We start from the raw sequence: 24,375 nt of genomic DNA, 5'->3' as shown, positions 1-24,375 counted from the left end.
AAAGCCACAAAACCTGGTTGTAGTTTTTGAGACTGAGATTAACCAAAAATATATTATTATATTTTTGTTTAATGAATGAGTATTGTGTTTATTTGAACAGCATTCCAGTAGGATCTTATTTTATTCGATGTATTACTTGTTTAATTAAAGTTCCCTGTTAGTTAAATAAATAAATGTTCATTTTAAAGTGAGTGTCAGGTATTTCTGTTAGTTAACCACTAAACGTTACTGAAGGACAGTTCACACCTTCCCACACACTTAACAGGTTGCGAGGTGAGGTATTCCTCTTTGGGGGATTCGGCATTACATCTTAAAAGGGAAATACCTCCACATCGGAACACTCCAAAATCAACTAGTTTGTTGATCTGTATGTATACAGTGGATTACATAAGAAGCCACCCTGTTTGTTCAACAAAGGCTCCCTTGTGCCCAGTGTTGAGGTTACTCATTGTCTTGCAACTTCACTCCTGTCTCATAGTCCATGGTGGAGTGACTGCCTTGCAACCCTGCCAATATGCCAGATTCTCCTCTTCCTTTGATGTAAGGATGTTAAGGAAGGCACCCCGCTGCCAGACTACACCGTTTCTTTTTGTATTGTGCGTTCTTGTTCCTGCAGGAATAAAAAAGAACAATGTTAGTCACTCGGCGAAGATAGTCACACAGCTATGCTGATGGCAGCTGAGCTGCCCATGATGGGGGCCACACGAATGCCTTTTGCATTTGTTCACCATGGAGTGACCTTGCTCCAATCAACATTGTCAGGCGAGTGCCCGTTGACTGAGATGCAGCCATTCCTCTTACAAGAGCTACTGCAGCCTGACCCCATTGCTGCCCTTTGAATGGGTATTCCCTCGTCACCAATCTCATCCTCACATGTTTCCATCTGTAAGCCTCGAAGGGAAGTGAGGTGTTGAGTACTCACCTTGGTGAAGCAAATAAGGTGGTTCACATGCTTGAGGCACTGCTGCCACGTTCTTCAGATAACCCGCAGTTGCTGACCGCCCCTGTGATCTCCACCAGGCTTACTTGGTGATGTGAGGCAGACTCCTCCTCCAATCCCTGGAGAAGAAGACCTCCCACCTTTTGTGAATAGCCTGAAGGAAAACCTGCTTAAAGTCATCGTGGAACTTTTGAGCTATCTGAGATTTGTCATGCCTATAACTGCCGCCTTGGCTCAGAATGAAAGCTTCAATTTGTAATAGCACTTCCCTCACAGGCAGGGCTACACAGAGTTCAGTGGGTCCAAACAGGGCCATGGCTACGAAGAGCAGCAGTTAGATTCAGAGTGCTATTAGCCCTTTAATTATGGCGGCAGTACCTTCAGTTTAACCATCCGCCTCCATTTTTGGGACAGGTCACTACCCCATGACCTGCTGGTAGTTAATTGCTGGCCAGCATGAGATTGCTTACTATTGGTGGATTGACTTGCAAGTGCCAGTGGCACCCCATTTTCTGTCCTAGTGGAGCACCTCCGTTGTACCCAGAAAATCCCAGCCATATACTAAGCTGCATCTGTTACCATGCTATAAAGTGTTATGTTAACTACAGAGCTCTGCATGTCTATGTTGTTTGCTACCATGCTCTCCTCTTGGATCATGTTACAATGTGGAAAATAAATATTACATATTATTTAATATGTGCATTTTATATACCCAACTGGATTAAGCACAGGGTTTCTCTTCACATTGAAAATGGAAAACTGTTGCATCAGGAATTTCCTATTGTTTATTACATTAGACTCTCTAAAAAGATGGCATAATGAAGACCTCCAGTTTAATTTGCAGCAACGGTATATCTCAGCTTTAAAAAAAATCATCAGGAAGTAACAATAACAGACAGGGCCATGTTGGGTTTAAACTCTCGGGCGCTGCCATTTATCATGTGATATGGAAGAGGGTACCTTTAGGAATATGAAAGTGTTTGAGGACAAGGAACCTTGTGACCATCCAATTAGTATCAGGAATGCTTGTGGCATCCAGAGAAAATTAAACGGGTGAGGTAAAGAATGGCTTATGGATTGTGTGGGTCAGTGCAAAATAATGCACATTACTGCAATGAACAGGAACTGTTTGGACAATGGATGGATGCCAAAAGTAAAAAAAAAAATGGATGTCAATTATGTTATTAAAAGGACCTGACAGATGTGATATCTGTTTAATTTATCGGTACGGCTGTTTATGAAGTATCCTGCAAATTGTACATTCAAATGTACTGATGTATTGCTAAGGATTCGGATAAAAGCAACAAAAATAGCATTAACTTAAGATTTTCAGTTTTCAGGAGATGCTCAAACAATTGAACTTGTATTCATTGCAAAATAATTTAGAAGAGGGACATGATGCTGTGGATGGTAGATATTGAAAACGATTATTTAGCTTGGTACAACCACAGAATGTGGGGATAGAAGAGACACGCTGAACCAAAGTTAGGGATTCTTCTTTCCAGAATCATAAGGTTGAGTAGACTGCCATGAAAGTGGTTTATACTCTATAGATTCAAACGTTTTTAAATAGAAGCTGGAGGGGTCTTTGGGTAAAACCGTTTTTTAAGGACATCAGGGAAATATGGGCGCAGATGATCAAACACTTTATATAATGTTACATTTTGAGTTGTACTGAAACTATAGGAAACGTTTTAATGTGGATTTTGAAGAGATTTAATTGCATTTATGTTTGCACAAGTGCTATATTCACTTTGCACTTTTTCAATGTCTTAAATGACAATCTTATGTTTGAGAAATGGTCATTTCCCATATTGTGGTCATCAGTCTTGTCAATTTTGAATTGTTTTTGTCAGTGTGCCTATCGAATGTTTACAACCAACACATGCTTGAAACATATGATCACCAAAGTGAGGCGGGATGCTCATAACTTTGAGCGCTATCAGCATAATCGAGATCTGGTGTCATTCCTGAACTTATTTGCTAATAAACAGTTGGAACTTCCAAGAGGCTGGGAAATGAAGCATGACCATCAGGGAAAGGTGAGTAGATCCTCAACATGCAAGAAAAAGCCAGACTCTGTGTGCAAACTAATTTGGTCACATACATGATGAATGTGCGATTTTTTGAAACTCTGCATTTTAGCATTAATAACAGTAAGAAGTTTAACAACACCAGGTTAAAGTCCAACAGGTTTATTTGGTAGCAAAAGCCACACAAGCTTTCGAGGCTCTAAGCCCCTTCTTCATTTTAGCATTAAGCCAGATTTTTTTCAAAGAAAAAATCCTTCCCCTCATCGATAAACAATTAATTTTAGAGTTGAAATATAAAATTCATTGATGTCGAACTTCAGATGTGGTGTGCAACATTTTCCTGCATTACAACAATGTATTTCATTAGCTGCAAGGTACCTGTTATGAAAAGTGCTATGTAAAAACAAGTCTTTGGCCTGTCTGTGGCGCATTTACAGAGGCTGCCTATCTTGCGAAAACGCTGGTAGAAGACCGAGCCCGGAAGTTTCAACCCCTGAACCTGGCCACCACCATTTTCACACGGTGAATAGGGGCAGGTTATTAATCACATAGACGTGGTTCCTGGAGCCAGCTGTTTCCACCTGTGTGATTTTGGTGATGTGGGTATCCGACTTACTCGTAGTAAGAGCAGGTCTGAACCTGGTGTATTTGTTTGGATAGCCAGCGTTAAAGTTAAAGTTTATTTATTAGTCACAAGTAAGGCTTACATTAATACTGCAATGAAGTTACTGTGAAATTCCCCCAGTCGCCACAGTCTGGCGCCTGTTCGGGTCAATGCACTTAACCAGCACGTCTTTCAGAAAGGTACTTTTTTTCAAAAAGTACCCTTTGAGGTGAGGTGAGAGCGACTGCCCTTGATATCAAGGCTGTATTTGACCGAGTCTGTCATCAGGGAGCCCTCGCAAAACTGGAGTAAATAGGAATCAGGGGTGAAACTCTCCACTAGTTGGAGTCATACCCAGCGCAAGTTGTTGGAGGTCAATCATCTCAGCTTCAGGACATCACTGAAGGAGTTCCTCAGGCCCTTCACCTTCAGCTATCTCATCAATATCTTCCTTCCGTCATTCGGTCAGAAGTGGGGATGTTCATTGTGCAATGTTCAGCACCATTTGTGACTTCTCATACTGAAGCAGTCCATGTCCAAATGCAGCAAAACCTGGACAATATCCAGGCTTGGGCTGACAAGTGGCAAGTAACATTTGTGCCACACTAGTGCCAGGCAATGACCATCTCCAAAAAGAGAGAATCTAACCATTGTCCCATGATACTTAATGGCACTATCAGCATGAAATCCCACACTATCAACATCCTGGAGGTTACGGTTGACCAGAAACTCAACTGGACCAGCCATGTAAATACTTGGCTACAAAGAGCAGATCAGTGGTAGAGCAGATCAGTGGTTCAGCAGTGAGTAATTCGCCCTTGACCCAAAGCCTGTTCACCATCTACAAGGCACAAGTCAGGAGTGTGATGGAATGTTCTCCCCTTGCCTGGATGAGTGCAGCTCCAACAACACTGAAGAAGCTTGACACCATTCAGGACAAAGCAGCCAACTGGATTGGCACCCCTTCCACAAATATACGCTCCCTTCATTATCGATGAACAGTGACAGCAGTGTGTATCATCTACAAGATATACTGCAGTAACTCACCAAGGTTCCTGAGACAGCACCTTCCAAACCCACGACCACTGCCATTTAGAAGGGCAAGGGCAGCAGATACATGGGAACTACTGTTTAGAAGTTCCCTTGCAAGCCACTCACCATCCTGACTTGGAAATATATCGCTGTTCCTTTACTATCGCTGGGTCAAAATCCTGGAACTTCCTCCCTAACAGCATCGTGGCTGTACCTACACTACATGGACTGCAGCGATTCAAGAAGGTAGTTCACCACCACCTTCTCAAAGGCGATTTGGCATGGGCAATAAATTCTGGCCTAGCCAGCGAAGTCCACATGCCTTGAGTTAATAAAAAAAATTATATATGGTCCAAAGGACACCTCAGGGAAAGGTAGGGTACCCTTTGGGGAGATAATGCGCCCACTGGGGTAAATTAGGTACCCTTTGGGGTTCTTCAACTCATACATGATTGTGCAAAAAAAAAAGTGCATTAACTCACTGGAACTGTCAAAACTCATTGGAACTGTCAAAGCTGTGAAGGGATTTAACTTTGCTGGACTTTAAATTTAAAGACGAATGCGGAGTTTAAAAGAATCAGTGCTTAATATTTCACCTACCTGTTGACATAAGCCTGAGGGTTATCATTATAAGATTTGTGCTGCATGACTGAGTTTACAACCTAACGTCATCAGTGAGGTGCCTAAGATTTGAATAATTTGATTGACAGCACCAAGTATTTATTGAATGTTTGTTTTCAGGCAAGATTAGCTGAAGAAATGTCAGTTTATTGGACGTCCATAGGGATGTGTAGAGGGGCACGGCGTGGCATTGGGGACATGAAGGGCCATTGGGGTAGGTAGATGAGCATAGGATGACATTGAAGTAAGGGGGGGCCATAGAGAGTAGGTAGAGGTGCAAAAGGTGGTATTGGGGTTATGAAGGGGCCAGTGGGACTGGATAGAGGGGCATGTGATAGCATGGGTTGGCATAGAGGGGTCATGGGGAGGGTGTGGGTGTGATGATGGGGTATGTAGGGTGAGGGTTGCTGGGCTGCTTTTTGCTTTTTAAAATAAATTCACTAACGTGCTGGTGCACAGAGACAAACCTTCTGCGCAGCTCACCTCCGCACTCATATCAGAGCTGGTGGTCTGAAGTTTACTGCAGCATGTCTGTCCCTATTGACCTTCTGGGCCTTTTTTCCCCAGGTCAGATTCACAGGGCCGTCCCTATGCACCTGACTAGGGAGTGAAAAACTGAGCAATTCTTTTTTCTTACAAATAATTTAAGTGTATTTGCATTGAATTTTCAGAATTAAGCTTTTTTTTCCATTAAGTTTAATGATTTGATGAGAAAACTGAGGACTCCTTGCTTCTGCTTTCTTTCTACAATCAAAGGTTAATCCCTTCTTAGCTCAATGACAGACTCTTTCCCTTCTCCAGTGGTCGAAGCCCAAGTGCCAAAATGCCTGAATCTGCTGTGCCCATAAAATTTGAAGTCTATATGCTGCTCTCTATGAATTACATGAACCAATATTATATATAATATTTTTGCAAATGATTTAATCTAAAATGGCAATCAGTTGAGTGCTGAAATATTTTCTAGCAGCACTCTGCAATAAGCAGACTACCTATTGAAATGTGAAACGGTCTGAGACAACTAGATTTTACTATTTCTGCATTTATTTGGTGAGTTGTAATCAATCTTAAAATGATTAACTTTGTGAATCAAGATTTTATTATGATATAGTTAAATGATCGTCCTTTAGATTACACCTGGAAATTAATTAGTTTGATGGGGATATATTGAGAATTGATGTACTGTCATGAGACTTTGAATAAACTACTTATACTTAGAATCATATCAACGATACAGTACAAAGCTTTCTTCCAGCCATTCAGACACATTTGAAATCTTTTTAATTTTGATTATTTCCAATCTCAGAAGAACTCCTTTGGATATGAGGAAGGCTTCATGGGTTTGGCTGAATTTTGATGACTTGGGAGTATTCTCTTATTATCATTGACAAAGTTGGTCTTTAAAAATCCATTGCATGTTGAAGGACCTCGCATGTTACTCAGTTAAATTTGAAGGTGCAGTTTTATAATAATGAGGTTCATATTATTTGCAGACCTCCCATGATTAGATGTCTTAATATGACACTTAAAATTAAATCTAGAAATTTCTGTACATCAGTGTACATTTGCAAGCATCTTGTGTAATCTGTTGTTGATTTCATTTGTCCTTTTCCAGCCCTTTTTTGTTGATCACAATTCCCGTAGCACCACTTTCATAGACCCACGACTTCCTCTTCAAACTGCTAGGCCCTCAATCGCGTTAGTTCATCGGCAGCACTTGCAAAGGCAGCGCAGCCACAGTGCTGGCGAGGTAGGTACCAGTAACCATTGATTTGCCTTATTAATGAACAAAAAAAGCCTTAAGGTTGATGTGTTAAGATTACTGCTGAAATTACACATGTATGCCCTGATGCTATTTGAATATAATACATCTTATCTAAGAAGGTGCAAGGTGATTGATAATAGGAAATAAGTAAACTGAGACCCTTAAGTTCTATTTTAAACAAACATATGTTGTGTCTTGTTTGGAAAGTTTGCTTTTTTGTACATCAGCCACTTAGATTTATGTAATTTATTTCTTCAAATAAGACAAATTGTGTTCAAATAAGCTTGAAGATCTGTGATTGTTTCTGAAACTAAATTAAACATTGCACTGGAGTGGCTGCTTTGTACACTGGAGAAAAAAAAAGAGCCAATATATGTGATGATTTGACACATTTGTGTGCACATTTGGGCAATTAGATGTCAATCTTTCCCATAATATTGTCGAGATATATTGTGTGAAAGTTAGGAGTTTCCTTATCAAAAGAAAAGGCAATGGGAAGGGCCTTTCATGGTCATCTCCATGTGGATACGGCCTGGGAATAGGTTTCCCACACTGTTAGGGTTTTTGTAGTACAAGATAGCCAAGAAATAGAGTGGGAAAAATGGCAAAACATTTTGCTCTTAATCTCTGAATTTGTGAAGTGCACATTCAGTTTATTATAATGGGTCTGAACTTCCTCGGAGTTGCAACCAACGTTGGATTGCCACTCTGTTCCCACTTAATTTTTTTTTCCCAACCTGTCTCGCTCAATCTTGCAGCTCAGGCCAGGTGAGATCCAGGCAGTGCAACATGTCCCAGGGGCCTAGCATCAAAGTGCAGTGAATCAAAGGGAGGGCAGTTGCATCCCCTTTTTTCTATAGCACTAGCTTCCATAAACTAGATAACTTGAAAGTCCATTGATATTTTAAGGTCTTTGTCAAGCCAGGCAGAAGGTAAGTGTCTCAGGTAAATGGATGGGATTTGGGAGAGGGGATTCAGGCTGAGTTAGGTTGAAGCTGGGGGTGGGTGTGGGTTGAGAGCCCTCGAGGGAGGGGGTTGGAGGGGGTGGAATCCCATGGGTTGGGAAGCTCCTATTGTTCCTGTCAAGAGTTGTAGTCCTTGTGAGTGGAAGAGTCCTGTTAGGGGTGGGGGAAAGACAATAGGAGGAGTCTCATTGAATGGTAGTCCCATAGGGGGTAGTCCGGAGAGTTCCCTGGATTGGATAGGCACATGGAGCACACCAGGATGATAGGGAGTGGGATAGCTTGATCTTGGTTTCAGATAAAGCTCGGCACAACATCGTGGGCCGAAGGGCCTGTTCTGTGCTGTACTGTTCTATGTTCTATTTTCCCTGGGTCTGTACACCAGTGACCCAGAAGAAATTAGATACAGTTTTAATCCTTCTGACTTCTCCTGGGTAACTTGGTGTAATCTTATCCGAACCATCCTATGTTTGCAATTTAAATCGCACTTAGATGTTTCCCAGCACAGGGCAATTGCCCAGAGGAAGTTGGCACTCCAGGGCAATTGCCATGCAAACCCTTAGCTGTGAAGTTCTGATGGGATTCCCCAGTGCATCTTTGGGGTACCCGTCCAATACAACACCAGGGAGCTTGGAAGTTGCAGTCCAATATCATAACTAATTATGAAAATGGTAATCACAAATGTCTGATTTGAATGTGGCATCCTGTTTTCTCAAAATAGTTTATTATTTCTAATAAGACATCATTTCTACTAGGTGGCAGATGACTCTCGTCATGCAGGCCCCCCAGTTATTCCGAGACCATCCAGCACTTTTGGCACCATTAGTCGAAACCACAATCAAGACCTGGTACCAGTGGGTAAGTTAACCTTTCTACTTATGGTGCGATGTACAAATCATGGCTTTAAGTACTACAGGAATGAGCTTGACCTCAGCCTCAAGTATTCAAGCAAGAAACATAATCAAGCTACTTCTAAACACCTTATATCATAATACTTGTTAAAATGATTTTTATTAATTCAATTTATATTTTACACACTATAGCACTTTACCTTTCAGAATCCTATAATGTCACTTGAGCCCCAGATTGGCTTCCTTGTTAGTGAGCAGTAGAATGAAGCCTTCCTCCTTGGGGCAGTTATTGGCTAGCATGTTTTTATTGTATTTATATTTTACCCACAGCCACTGCTGCTTCCCACCACTTGGTGGCAGCATGTTGCCTGAGGGGGTGACAACTTTTAAAATTGTCAAAGCAGTTATAAAATAGCTTTGAATTCCGGGATTCATGGAACAACTTCAGTCTTGCCCGTAATGATTTGCTACTTTACACAATATATCTAATTTTATTTAACTGTTTCTTTATGCTTCAAAGTTCCTGTGCAAATTAAAGGGACACTTTTCCTACCATTCTTCAGCTATTAGCCCTATTTACATGGCATTGACTAATTTCTGCTTCATTGAGAAATAGGAGATTTTTTTCTGATGCATTTATGCAGAGTCCCTCGAACATTCGGAATAGGCGTAGGTAATTCAGGTCCTCGTGTCTGCTCCAACATTCAAAAAGTTCATGACTGATCTAATTGAATCTGTGGAGCTAGAACACAGCTAACGTTTCGAGACTGGATGACTCTTATGTATGTATGTGTGTGTGTATATATATTATATATATATATATATCTGATCATGGCCCCAATTCCACTTTCCTGCCTGCCCCTGTAACTCTTGATAACTCTTCACTCCCTTGTAGATCAAAAATCTGTGTAATTCAGCCTTAAAAATATTCAATGACCCAGCCTCCAGTACTCTCTGGGGAAGAGAATTCCGAAAATCAATGGCCCTCTGAGAGGAAGTAGTTTTTTCTCACCTCTGTCTTAACCCCTTATTCTGAAAATGTGACCCCTAATTCTCTAGTCTCCTATGAGGAAAAACATCCTCACAGCAGTTACCTTCTCGGGTCCACTCAGAATCTTTTATGTTTCAATAACTTTCATTCACCACTCATTCTTCAAAATTCCGATGAGCATAGGCCGCACCTCCTCAGCCTTTCCTCATAAGACAACTTGTTAATTCCAGGAATCAACCTCGTGAGCCTGCTTTGAACTGTCTCAAATGCAAGTATGTTCATTCTTAAATAAGGTGACCTGTATGCAGTGCTCTAGATGTGGTATCTAATGACCTGTAGAGTTATAGCAGGATTCGTCCTCAAGGCCACCTTTGCCAATTTGATTGTCCAATCTATATGAAAATTAAAATCATCCACTATTTCTTATCCCCACCCAAACTGATTCAACACCTTGATCTTCTGAGCCAAGATCGTTTCTTACTCCTGCCCTGATTTCATCCTTTATTAACAAATCCGTTTCCAGCTGTTCTTCTGATGCTTTTGAAATGTCAAATGTCCTTGAGTATTCAATTTCCAGCCTTGGCTAACTTGCAATCACATCTCTTTAATGACTATCATATCTGACCCATTTATTTCTATTTTTGCCATCAATTAATCTATTATTATGAATGTTGTGTACATTCAGATAAAGACCTTATAATTTTGTCTTTATCATTTTTCACTACTGACTGATGCATGCTTGCGCTTTTAAGTTCTGCCCCTTCCTGTCACATTCAAGTTGCCATTACCCATATCACCACCCTGCACTATTGCTTCGTCCATAGTACCATCGAATCTTTACAGTGCAGAAGGAGGCCATTTGGCCCATCGAATCTGCACCAGCTCTCCGAAAGACCATCATACCCAGGCCCATCCGCTGCCCTATCCCCATTACCATGGTTAGTCCACATAACCTACACATCCTTGGACATCAAGGGGCAATTTAGCATGGCTAATTCACTAACTGGCACATTTTTGGACTTTCTCTTTAATTTTCTAAATCTCCCATCACACCCCTCTTCCCCAAACATTTAATTTAAATCCCTGTCTACAGGCCTAGCTATTCAATTTTCCAGGACACTAGTTCCAGCACAATTCAAGTGAAGCTTGTTCCAACAAAACAGCTTCCTCTTTCCCTAGCACTTGTGCCACTGCCCCATAAATTGAAACCAATTTCTCCCATATCAGTTTTTGAGCCACGCATTCAACTCTCTGATCTTGTATACCCTTATGTCAATTTTCCCATTGCTTAGATAGTAATACAAAAATTATTACTTTTACATTCTATTTCTTCACTTAGCTCCTCACTGCTCATACTCTTTAGCAGAACATGTTTCTTAATCTTATCTATGTAATTGATAATCACACAAAACATGACAATTGGATCCTTTCCCTCCCATACCAATACCTTTCCAGCTTTAAGGAGATGATCTTAATCCTTACATTAGGCATGCAGCTCAGCCTTCTGGGTAAATGCTCTTGGCCATGAACAACAGTATCTATCCCACTATCTATTTTGTCCCCAACATTCCTTTTTACTCCCCCCACTTGAATGGCTCCTAATACCATGGTGTTATGTTCAGTTTGCTCATCCTCCATGCAGTCCCTACTCTCGTTCACACAAACTGGAAGAACTCAAATCTGCTGGACAAGTGCAAGAACAAAGAACAATACAGCACAGGAACAGGCCCTTCGGCCCTCCAAGCCCGCGCCGCTCCCTGGTCCAAACTAGACCATTCTTTTGTATCCCTCCATTCCCACTCCGTTCATATGGCTGTCTAGATAAGTCTTAAACGTTCCCAGTGTGTCCGCCTCCACCACCTTGCCTGGCAGCGCATTCCAGGCCCCCACCACCCTCTGTGTAAAATATGTCCGTCTGATACCTGTGTTAAACCTCTCCCCCTTCACCTTGAACCTATGACCCCTCGTGAACGTCACCACCGACCTGGGGAAAAGCTTCCCACCGTTCACCCTATCTATGCCTTTCATAATTTTATACACCTCTATTAAGTCTCCCCTCATCCTCCGTCTTTCCAGGGAGAACAACCCCAGTTTACCCAATCTCTCCTCATAACTAAGCCCCTCCATACCAGGTAACATCCTGGTAAACCTCCTCTGTACTCTCTCCAAAGCCTCCACGTCCTTCTGGTAGTGTGGCGACCAGAACTGGACGCAGTATTCCAGATGCGGCCGAACCAACGTTCTATACATCTGCAACATCAGACCCCAACTTTTATACTCTATGCCCCGTCCTATAAAGGCAAGCATGCCATATGCCTTCTTCTCCACCTGTGACGTCACTTTCAAGGATCTGTGGACTTGCACACCCAGGTCCCTCTGCGTATCTACACCCTTTATGGTTCTGCCATTTATCATATAACTCCTCCCTACATTATTTCTACCAAAATGCATCACTTCGCATTTATCAGGATTGAACTCCATCTGCCATTTCTTTGCCCAAATTTCCAGCCTATCTATATCCTTCTGTAGCTTCTGACAATGCTCCTCACTATCTGCAAGTCCTGCCAATTTTGTGTCGTCCGCAAACTTACTGATCACCCCAGTTACACCTTCTTCCAGATCGTTTATATAAATCACAAACAGCAGAGGTCCCAATACAGAGCCCTGCGGAACACCACTAGTCACAGGCCTCCAGCCGGAAAAAGACCCTTCCACTACCACCCTCTGTCTTCTGTGACCAAGCCAGTTCTCCACCCATCTAGCCACCTCCCCCTTTATCCCATGAGATCCAACCTTTTTCACCAGCCTACCAAGGGTGAGGATCCTCCAGTAGTACCTTCCAGATTCCCATACCTTCCTCACCCTTCCTCCTGTCCTTGACCATGGATCAAATCTGAAGTATTTAACCTAAAACAAAGTGCCCATCTAACTTTCCTCCTTCTTGATGCATTACAGTGTCTGATGCTCAGACTACAGCTCATAAAATCTGAGCCGAAGCCCCTTGAGTGGCTGATATGGTTGCTGTGGATTACACTGGTGTCCACCAGAACCCACATGCTACAGTTGCAACTTGTTCTGTTATCTCTATTTTATTTAATTTAACTAATTAGGTTTTCAAGTTTCGAAATATCACTCAACAATTATTTGCAGTTATATTAACGAGTTAAATTTTAAATTTAACCCTGTACTTGTATTTCCCTGTCCTCGTTTAAACTACTGCAGAAAAACATGAAATCACCAATGTACTCATCTAATTAGTGCCTCCAGGTCTTGTTGTCTCTTGCTCTCACTCTCAGAGTACTACTTGTTTTGTAAAGACCAGAATAGCACCTCTTCCCTCACTGCATGTAACTCTCTCGCTCACCCAAGTCTTGAATTACGTACTCTGTAGTAGCAGTATTCTATCGAGCTGGACTCCACACTACTTACTCCCAAGTGATCTATCAGCATATTTCAGGATTTTACTAATTCTAGAGTTTCCTGATGTCTAAAATATCAACAAAATTTAATGAGTACTGGCTTCAAAACCAAAAGCTGAAGATCAGGTGGCAAATCCTAATTTGTTGGCAATATGTCCACCTAAGTACATACATTCCAAAATGTTACTTTGTTGAGTTGTTTTCGGAATTTGTTTAGATTTTTGTTGCTTTTGATGAATAAGTAATGAATAAAATTGCTTATAACATTTGCCTGACACAATCCAAATCCTAGTCATTAAAGAGGACATGTTGGCTTCACTGGTTGCATATTGGAGCAGCCTGCTCCAAAATCTTCAAAGTTATGACATCCTTGTGGACACTTCTGTTTAATAATGAGGCAAAATCTCTTTCATGATATTATTGTTCCGTGAGACTGGTTATAAAATGAGATGACAACTATTTTGTTGCTGCATAGCTTGTTGTTTTTAGATGTAAGAGAATTTATGTTATCCATTAACTGTCTAGTAAGTGTACTATCAGATCCATGGACTTGTTTGGTATACCTTACAGAATGCACCCTCAATATTTTGGGTATGGGGTAACAGTTTGCAAATCAGAAAAGTAAGGCAGGAGCTGATATCTATCACTTCCACATGATGAATTCCAGATATTGACCAGGACATCAAAGGAAACACTTTTTTTCATGGAGGGAAATTCAAGGGAAGATGGTGCTGGGATTTTCTCTTGCTATTGAAAGCCTAATCTCCTTTTCACTTAGAGAATCCTGTATGAGCAGGAGCAGAAACCAATGAGAGAGAGAGGGATCGGAGGGGTGGGGGGGGGAATTGGGTAGTGGGGGGCGGGGGGGGGGGGCGGGGGTGGATTGGGTAGTGGGAGGGATCTAGTATTACTTTAATCTTTCTTAACATGTCTTCAGCCAACATGTTTCAATAAAAGTTGGAGTTTTTACTTTTAAGTGGATCGTATAAATCAATCTCTAATTGTTTGATCATTTCTACAGCCCCAATGTACAGATCAGTTCAGCATTCTCCATTTTATAATCCCTATCCTGATGAGATATTCTGTTGTTTTCAGCTTACAATGATAAAATTGTAGCATTTCTGCGTCAACCAAACATCTTTGAAATTCTTCAAGAGCGCCAGCCAGATCTTATCAGGAATCACTCACTCAGGTAATCCCATTGATTGTCCAAGTGGTGGTGCTGGTTGTTTGATGCTGTACATTTTTTCTGTACAGTTACCCCTGATATTTTAGACCCTACAGCTATGCTGCAGTATTTTATAGGAATTTTCCAGAGTAAATGCTTAAAGTTATATGAGACTTATTGTTTAAAATCTTAGGTCATAAGGGGGGAAGAAAGCCATCAAATCCTTCCTTTTCATGAAACATAAACAACACTCTCTCTTATGGAATCCACACATGCATTCCCTCAGGAAAGGTTTTGCAAAGTTTGTCCTCATACTCTCATCCCAGAAGCTTAATGAGCAAAAATGCAAATATCTTTGTTATCTTATTATTAATGAATATATTAGTCATCCTTGACAAGTTGTTTTCCTTGACATATCTATTGTCTCATGAAGAATCCGGTCTTGTACAGCATTTGCTCATTTCAATTTATTCTTAACATCTGTCCTGTTCCTAACCAGAGTCTCCAACTCATTTTAAAAAGTGTTAATCAGCAGGCGATTGACTGCATTAATTATAATTTTATAGTTATATTCATGACTATTATTTTACTCCTGCTTCTCAATATAAAAAATCTTGGAAAAGAATTCCTTCTAATCTCAAGTCATGTTTAACCCTTGTTAACTTTATGCTTGTATCCTCTAATTCTCTGCACGCAAGTAATTTACTTGCAACACCATAATCTTTCCTTCAGCTTTTTAAAAGTTGATTATACAGAAGGTTGGCTAACGTTGCCTATAAGATCCTAAAATTGACTTCTTGAGTGATCTGGACAATAATAGAATAACCTTTTTTATTTGTATTCTCCGGTGTCCTTGAGATGCATCCTTGTTTATAAGTGCCTTGCAATGACTGGATATGTTAAATGAATTGTGATTAATTACTCCCTGCATTATGTGCATATTTCTATTTCAAATGTCCTCTTCATGTAGCAACTTGGTGCCATCAGCAAATTGTGAAATATTACATAAAAGCAGCTCTATGTCATTAAGAGCACTGTTTGAAAATACTTTGGCAGATTTGTTTTTGCTGCTTAAAATATTTTAAGACAGATAGCAACTATAATATTTACCATTAAATTAAAGCAGAGAAATTATATTTTCACAGGCTGCTGGATATTGTTCCTATGTCTTACACATTCTACCTGCACCTTCCATTGGCAGGTAGCAATTGAGAGATGCTAGCTTGTTTGATAATTAAGGCAACTTGGGCCTGCATGGGACCCACTCCAAATTTACTCATTTTAACAAATTACTATTCATGATTTAAGGATTTGGCTTGTTTTTATCAATGTTATAATACCATTTTTAATGTCTTGTTCAACCTGGAGTTTATTCCTTTTATTGAAGCACTACATGAGGTAAGATTAACTCTCAGAAGTGTCTTCCATTGTTGTGTTTAAGATTTCCTGCCATAATTGTCAGCTTATCCTGGAAATCTGCAGCAAAATATTCTTCAATCATGACATTTAACTGTAATAAACTGAGAACGCCAGGCATGCCTCTGTTTAATTAAAGCTGAAATATAGAATTCTAAAATGTGTGGAATGGTTTGCAATACAAGGAACATTTTTAAAGCGAGATTTCTAAAGTTCTCTCCCCCCTCCTGTTTCTTTCTTCTCGCAGCGTTATTTTTTTCTCTCTCTGGCTACATGTTTTTTCCTCTTTTGCTCTTTCTCTATCTTCTTCTTCTCATTGTTTCTCACCTCAGTGATTTCCATTCAGTCTTGTACATCTAGACCTCTTAAGTCCTGGATGTTTTATCAAACTTGGAGCCCATGTCTGCTTGTCGTAGAAGTATTGTAGCTCCCTGATTCAAATGTGATGCCCTTGTCTTGCTTCTAGTTTGTCACTTTATAGAAACATAGAAAATCTACAGCACAAAAACAGGCCCTTCGGCCCCACAAGTTGTGCCGAACATATCCCTACCTTTTAGGCCGACCTATAACCCTCCATCCTATTAAGTCCCATGTACTCATCCAGGGGTCTCTTAAAATAACCTATTGAGTTTGCCTCCACGACCACTGACGGCAGCCAATTCCACTTGCCCACCACCTTCTGTGTGAAAAAATTCCCCCTAACATTTCCCTTGGATCTACCCCCCAGCACCTTAAACCTGTGTCCTCTCGTAGCAGCCATTTCCACCCTGGGAAAAAGCCTCTGAGAGTCCACCCGATCTATGCCTCTCAACATCTTGTATACCTCTATTAGGTCTCCTCTCATCCTACGTCTCTCCAAGGAGAAAAGACCGAGCTCCCTCAGCCTATCCTCATAAGGCATGCCACTCAATCCAGGCAACATCCTTGTAAATCTCCTCTGCACCCTTTCAATCTTTTCCACATCCTTCCTGTAATGAGGCGACCAGAACTGAGCACACTACTCCAAGTGGGGTCTGACGAGGGTCTTATATAGCTACATCATTATCCCCAGATTCCTAAACTCAATCCCTCGATTGATAAAGGCCAGCACACCATACGCCTTCTTAACCACCTCCTCCACCTGCGGGGCCGATTTTAGAGTCCTATGGACCCGGACCCCAAGGTCCTTCTGACAGTACTAAGAGTCTTTCCCTTTATATTGTACTCCTTCATCCCATTTGATACGAGGTGATGCAAAACACCTGGAAAACATGCACAAGGAAGACCCAAGATGGCGTGGATGGATAAGATCAGAACATGCCAAAATGGACCACTACGCATTTATCTGGGTTGAAGTCCATCTGCCACTTCTCCGCCCAGTCTTGCATCCTATCTATGTCCCTCTGTAACTTCTGACATCCCTCCAGACTATCCACAACCCCACCAACCTTCGTGTCGTCGGCAAACCCATCCCTCCACTTCCTCATCCAGGTCATTTATGAAAATGACAAACAGCAAGGGTCCCAGAACAGATCCCTGGGGCATACCACTGGTGACCGACCTCCATTTAGAAAAAGACCCATCTATACACACTCTCTGCCTCCTTTGGGCAAGCCAGTTCTGGATCCACAGGGCAGCAGCCCCTTGGATCCCATGCCCTCTCACTTTTTCTAGAAGCCTGCATGGGGGACCTTATCGAACACCTTGCTAAAATCCATATAAACCACATCTACCGCTTTCCCTTCGTCAATGTGTTTAGTCACATTTTCGAAGAACTCCACCAGGCTCATAAGGCACGATCTGCCTCTGACAAAGCCATGCTGAGTATTCTTGAGCATACTAAACCTCTCTAAATGCTCATAAATCTTGTCTCTCAGGATCTTCTCCATCAGCTTACCAACCACTGAGGTTATTGCTAGCTATCTGTTTAATAGTGCAATGCAGTGTTCTAATAATGGCTTTTTCTATTTGTAGAGTGAACTGCATTTTAAAAAATTCATTCCTGGGATCTGGGCATTGCCGGCTTGACCAGTATTTATTACCCATTCCTTATTGCCCTTTAGTATAACTTAGAATTTAGTGTTTGTATTTTATTGTGGAAAAAGTATCATTTCAAACTGAACTTTTTCCATAAAATTTTCAGTTGTAACATCATGGATAAAATGTATATGTGCTGCACATTACTGAGAGAAAATATATTTTCTATTTTTAAAATATGTATTGGCAATATAATATATAGCGCAGGGACAGGCTGTGACACTGATCATCATTTGCTAGTGTCGGTACTGAAGGTCAGAATGGGCAAAATTAAATGAAAGGACTCCGATAGATATTCCGTGTGTCATGCTGGCAAGGCAGACATGTGAGTGGCTGCTTGAGAAAGCTTGTGTTAAGAGGAGCTTATTTGAGGGAATGATATCAAGGAAGCTCTCATATTTTGGATGTGAAACAGGAGGGGCGTTTGAAACGAGGTGATGCAAAACACCTGGAAAACATGCACAAGGAAGACCCAAGATGGCGTGGATGGATAAGATCAGAACATGGACTGACCTCTCTATAGGATAGGTAGTTAGGGCAGTGCAGAATAGAAATCAGTGGAAAAAGATTGTTCATAGCACCGTCAACCCTGAGAATGAGAACAGAGGGAAGACAGACAAAGATTAATATCCTAGGAAGCAGTAGTATACGGGGAAATGCACAAATTAGTAGTACTTGGACATGTCCAATGGTTTCCATTTGTCACTTGATGTATTTTTTACATACCAGTGCATATCCTCTGAATTTTACCCATTTTCTAATGTATATTATAATTCTTGCAGCTTTTGTTTTCTTTCTGTTCTTCCATGCCTCTGTCAATGAGAATTTGGTCTCGCAGTTCAACTCTATTCATGAAATGCTAGTTTGTCATTTCTGAATCCTTACAGCAAAGTGGCTACCTCTTGTCCAACACTGGATCTGTTTATTCTGGTTACTTTGCCTACTCGTTGGTTCTTCCAAGGACATGTATCTTTGGAATTGAATGTGTGTGGGTGGCTTGCTTCTTGATCTGCCTGTGTATGTCTTCAATCTAACAAATGTGAGCAGCACAGTGATGAACCCTGAGTGGGAGATGTCAGGCCGGCCCTTAGTGCCTCCCCACAGAAGCATTTCTGAAGTCAGAAACCCATCAGAGTCAAGGTATAAATCTATTTCCAGTGATTTCTTGGCACATGTGGGAGGTATCATGCTGATAACGGGCCACATTAAAATTGATGCACTCGCTGTAACTGTGTTTCGCACTGTTGCATTTGCAAATAGTGATCTCACCTCATTGCCCCAGATATTTGCCACAACTGCAAAATTCAAATGATTCCTATTCAATTCAGCATTACTTGAATTTGCTAAAGTACCACAATGCATGACACTGAAAATGTAACTATATTACATTATATTGCTAGAGTGGTCTGGTGCTGCTTTTGATATGATCAGAGAATTGCTTTGTCAGACAGTGAAAAGTTTTGACCACTCTTGAGTGCATTGTCTTTTTTACTGTTTTTAGTTGTCTGCAAAAAGTTATGCTTGGTATTGAGTGTCACTGTGCTTAAAATTAGTGAAAGGACTGATGGAAGGATCTTTCTTGTATAACAATATTTATTTGAGTTTTGTTTGAATAAAGAACTGATACTCCGTTCACAGGTGGAATGTTGTGGAGGTGATGAGGAGACTTGGCCACTGACTGGAGTGCCAGTGAAACCCCCACATCATCTCTGTTTTAGAAAGCTCACTGCATCTTTTGCCAATTAGGCAATTCCTCAGGGCCCTGGGGACGGCAGTCCTGCCTGTCAAGAGCTGCCGGACAATCTGAAAGAGGGCAGCTCTTGTGTACTTAGCAGTGCCACTGGGGAGGCAGTAGCTGCTGCTGAATGGCATCCACCAGAGCCCTCGGATCAGGGAGAGACCATTGCACAGGAGAGTAACAGAGGGAGGGAGCAAAGGCAGGGGCTGGGCTCTTAGTGGGCACTGACTGCCTTTGAACGAGGTATTTCTGGCAGCCTGCAGGCAAACACGCTGGGTTTTGGCATTAATTGCCTACAGGAGCCTCGATTGGTGAATGGGCTGGCAGACTTAACTAGGGTGAAGACAGGAAGGTGGCAGGGTCCCCAGCCTTCACCTGCTTAAATAGCACGCTCACCAACAAACTCACCCCCAGAGAGGGTACAAGATTCTACCCATGACTCACTGAGTTCAATATTGAGTAGCTGTGCCCTAAAGAGCAAGAAAAATCCAGATTCTGTGCCTGTTCTGATTTGCTCTTCGCTGGAGCAGTTCTATAATTGTCCTCTGTGTTCCTGGGTAAAGGAGGGAAAATTGACTTGCTTCTGTCCTTTGATGTGGATGTGTGCACAAATGGCTTTGGATGAGAAATAGGTTGTATTTTAAGCTGTGATGCTCTGGTATTGTTGACCAGTCTAAAGCCACTCAAACTGGCATGAAATTGATTAGTTTTGTTCTTTGTGTTTAAGTTTCTCATCACTGTGTCTCTTAGTTTCAAAGTAGCATGCCCTCACTCATTTAAGAACAACTTATTTATTTAAGTAAGGAGACACGTACAGAATGTTTGTGATGGAAACTGTGGTGAACCACTGTAATACTGTCTGTGTATGGGATATGCCTGGGCACGCCCCTGCTGCCTCAGTCTGGGGCTCCGCCCTCCTCGGGGTATAAAGGTGGCTGCTCTCCGCCCCTTTTGCCTCAGTTCGGGTTAGCTATCGGTTTGGGAGTGCTTCGGTTCTTGTTAATAAAAGCCTGTTGTTTCGCAACATCTAGTCTTTGCGTGAATCAATGGTGCATCAGAAACAAAATATCCTCCTGCTGAAAATCTCCATCCTCATTCGCGGCTGGGATTCTCCAGTGCCACAAAGTGAATGGAATTTTGGCTTGAATGCCAAATTCTTTCTTCCTTACTTGCAGTGGGGCTGCACGGACAGGATCGGAGAATCCCACCCTTAATGTATGAAGATTTCCGGCAGCTTGACCACATTCCAGTGGAAAAGGTAAGGTGGCTTTTGGCAGCCATTTTTAAGGCTTAAAAAAACAACTTGGCTTTTTCCCAAAATCTCTAATATTGCTGAAAAAAGAGACATGTTGAAGCTTTTTGTCTTGCAGTCAACAGGACACTTTGCAAGACTATCAATAAAGGGGAAAACAACAATTTATCCTGTACGAGAAGGGAGTGCAAATGGCTGTCACTTATTTTGCTTAGCTGAAACAGGCACAATGTTTTCTCTGTCTGCAACCAGGGCCCTGTGTATTAATATATGTAGCTTCCAGGCAATGCAAATGCAGCACGTCCAACTGACAATCTTGATTTGCTTGTCAGCTTAATTCTTTCCGATGCATATTTCCAAAATGTGGATGATACAATTTCTTTATTGAAATCTGCAGCTGCTTGTAATAATATCCTGAATGGTTTCCATGCTGCAATAAAATTCACCTTTGAAATTGAACAGTCAAATCAACTCCCCTTTTTTGACATGCTCATTGAGAAATCTGTGAGGGGATTCTCTACCGTGGGCTGTTGACCTTCCACTGGTCAGTACATGAATTGGGAGTCTTACATTAAGAGATGTGTCATATCAGCAACCTAGCAAATAGGGCCCAAGCCACTTGCTCACCATGCAAGCTTGATGCTGAAGTATGGTGCATCAAAGGCATCCTGTAGGATAATGGTGACTCTGATCAAACAATTTCGCCCTGTATATCATGCAAACTCATGAACAGATCCAAGGTTGTCATTTTTGGCTCTGAAAAGGGGCAGTTTACCTCAGATTACCCTGGAAAGGCCAGCTATCTAAAATATTTGAGCAAGAGGCAAAGCTAGCTGTTTCACGCTGCTACAATACAATAGCACCATGAGTCGTATTCATTACTAACAAGATGCTGCCGTCAATTCAAAAAGACACTCTGCCTATCACACATGAGTAATGTGGTATATGAATTTCAATGCCAGTGTGATGCTAAATGTGTAGACTGTACATCCCAAAGACTGGCGAATTGTATCAAACAGCATTCCCAGCCGCTGTTCACAACAGGCAAGGTACAAAATGTGAACAACCAGCTTATACTTTCAAAACCCAAACACAGCGTACAACAGTAGGGACAGAATTCTCCCATGTTGTGCCTAAATGCAATGGTGGGCGGCTCCGGTAACACCTGTCCCACCAACCAGAATAGCAGGGTCCTGCACTAGATTCTGCACTTGGAATCATCTCAGTAATTATAGAATCCATAGAATCCCTACAGTGCAGAAAGAGGCCATTCAGCCCATCAAATCTGCACCGACCACAATCCCACCCAGGCCCTATTTTTGTAACCCTACATATTTACCCTGCTAATCCCCTGACATTAAGATCAGTTTAGCATGGCCAATCAACCTAATCCGCACATCTTTGTACTGTGGGAGGAAACTGGAGCACCCGGAATAAACCCACGCAGACACGGGGAGAATACGTTAGGAACAAAAGAATTCATATGTTAGGAACAAAAGAGTTGTCAGGGAGAAAATCGGACCTCTCAGGGACAAAGGAGGGGAATTATGCTTCGAACCCAAGGGAATAGGGGAGATCCTAAATGAATACTTTGCATCGGTATTCATGAAGGAGAGGGACGTGTTAACCGGGAGTGTCTCGGAGGGAGATGTTGACCCGTTAGAGAAAATCTCCATTACAAGGGAGGAAGTGTTAAGGTTTTTTAGGGAACATTAAAACTGACAAAGCCCCAGGGCCTGATGGCATCTATCCTAGACTGCTCAGGGAGACGAGAGAGGAAATTGCTGGGCCTCTGACAGAAATCTTTGTCGCTTCTTTGGACACGGGTGAGGTCCCTGAGGATTGGAGGATAGCGAATGCGGTCCCGTTGTTTAAGAAGGGTAGCAGGGATAACCCGGAAAATTATGGGCCGGTGAGCTTGACATCCGTGGTAGGGAAGTTGTTGGAGAGGATTCTTAGAGACAGGATGTATGTGCATTTAGAATGGAACAATCTCATTTGTGACAGACAGTATGGTTTTGCAAGAGGGAGGTCGTGCCTTACAAATTTGGTGGAGTTTTTTGAGGAAGTGACAAAAACGGTTGACGAAGGAAGGGCCGTGGATGTCGTCTATATGGATTTCAGTAAGGTATTTGACAAAGTCCCACATGGCAGATTGGTTAAGAAGGTTAAGGCTCATGGGATACAAGGAGAAGTGACTAGAAGGGTGGAGAACTGGCTTGGCCATAGGAGACAGAGAGTAGCGGTCGAAGGGTCTTTTTTCGGCTGGAGGTCTGTGACCAGTGGTGTTCCGCAGGGCTCTGTACTGGGACCTCTGCTATTTGTGATATATATAAATGATTTGGAAGAAGGTGTAACTGGTGTTATCAGCAAGTTTGTGGATGACACGAAGTTGGCTGGACTTGCGGATAGCGATGAGCATTGTCGGGCAATACAGCAAGATATAGATAGGCTGGAAAATTGGGCAGAGAGGTGACAGATGGAATTTAATCCGGATAAATGCGAAGTGATGCATTTTGGAAGAAATAATGTAGGGAGGAGTTATACAATAAATGGCAGAGCCATCAAGAGTATAGAAACACAGAGGGACCTAGGTGTGCAAGTCCACAAATCCTTGAAGGTGGCAACACAGGTGGAGAAGGTGGTGAAGAAGGCATATGGTATGCTTGCCTTTATAGGACGGGGTATAGAGTATAAAAGCTGGAATCTGATGATGCAGCTGTATAGAACGCTGGTTAGGCCACATTTGGAGTACTGCGTCCAGTTCTGGTCGCCGCACTACCAGAAGGACGTGGAGGCGTTAGAGAGAGTGCAGAGAAGGTTTACCAGGATGTTGCCTGGTATGGAGGGTCTTAGCTATGAGGAGAGATTGGGTAAACTGGGGTTGTTCTCCCTGGAAAGATGGAGAATGAGGGGAGACCTAATAGAGGTGTACAAGATTATGAAGGGGATAGATAGGGTGAACAGATGGAAGCTTTTTCCCAGATCAGAAGTGACGATTACGAGGGGTCACGGGCTCAAGGTGAGAGGGGCGAGGTATAACTCAGATATTAGAGGGATTTTTTTTACACAGAGAGTGGTGGGGGCCTGGAATGTGCTGCCAAGTAGGGTGGTGGAGGCAGACATGCTGACATCGTTTAAGACTTACCTGGATAGTCACATGAGCAGCCTGGGAATGGAGGGATACAAATGATTAGTCTAGTTGGAGCAAGGAGCGGCACAGGCTTGGAGGGCCGAAGGGCCTGTTTCCTGTGCTGTACTGTTCTTTGTTCTTTGAGAATGTGCAAACTCCACATAGACAGTGACCGAAGGCCGGAATTGAACCCGGTCCCTGGCGCTGTGGGGCAGCAGTGCTAACCACTGTGCCACCATGTCGCCCATAAATGGTCTCCTGTTTCTATTTTTTTATGTTCTTATCTTCCTATGCAATAATTATTCAGTGGCTTGTATTTTTTAGTAGTAATGAAGGCAGAATTGACAGTTTTGATCACCCTGAAGCTAACAGCAACTTCTGGAGTTCACACTTGCAGTTAAACATTAAAGTGCAGAGGTTGCTGCAGTAATTCCAAG

At 42.0% G+C, this 24,375-nt stretch overlaps 1 protein-coding gene across 1 annotated transcript in view; it reads left to right on the top strand.

Annotated features, from left to right (window-relative positions):
• LOC144503772 (E3 ubiquitin-protein ligase HECW2-like) overlaps nucleotides 1-24,375 on the top strand; it is a 416,880-nt gene that overhangs the window by 272,595 nt on the left and 119,910 nt on the right. The window contains exons 14-17 of the mRNA XM_078228621.1: nucleotides 2,797-2,982; nucleotides 6,843-6,977; nucleotides 8,710-8,812; nucleotides 14,311-14,407. Coding sequence (XP_078084747.1) covers nucleotides 2,797-2,982; nucleotides 6,843-6,977; nucleotides 8,710-8,812; nucleotides 14,311-14,407 — 521 coding nt within the window. The remainder of the gene's footprint in view (nucleotides 1-2,796; nucleotides 2,983-6,842; nucleotides 6,978-8,709; nucleotides 8,813-14,310; nucleotides 14,408-24,375) is intronic.

This window comes from Mustelus asterias, chromosome 14, assembly GCF_964213995.1.
Source record: "Mustelus asterias chromosome 14, sMusAst1.hap1.1, whole genome shotgun sequence".
Lineage (NCBI taxonomy): Eukaryota > Metazoa > Chordata > Chondrichthyes > Carcharhiniformes > Triakidae > Mustelus > Mustelus asterias.
This window is presented reverse-complemented; position numbering and strand designations above follow the sequence as displayed.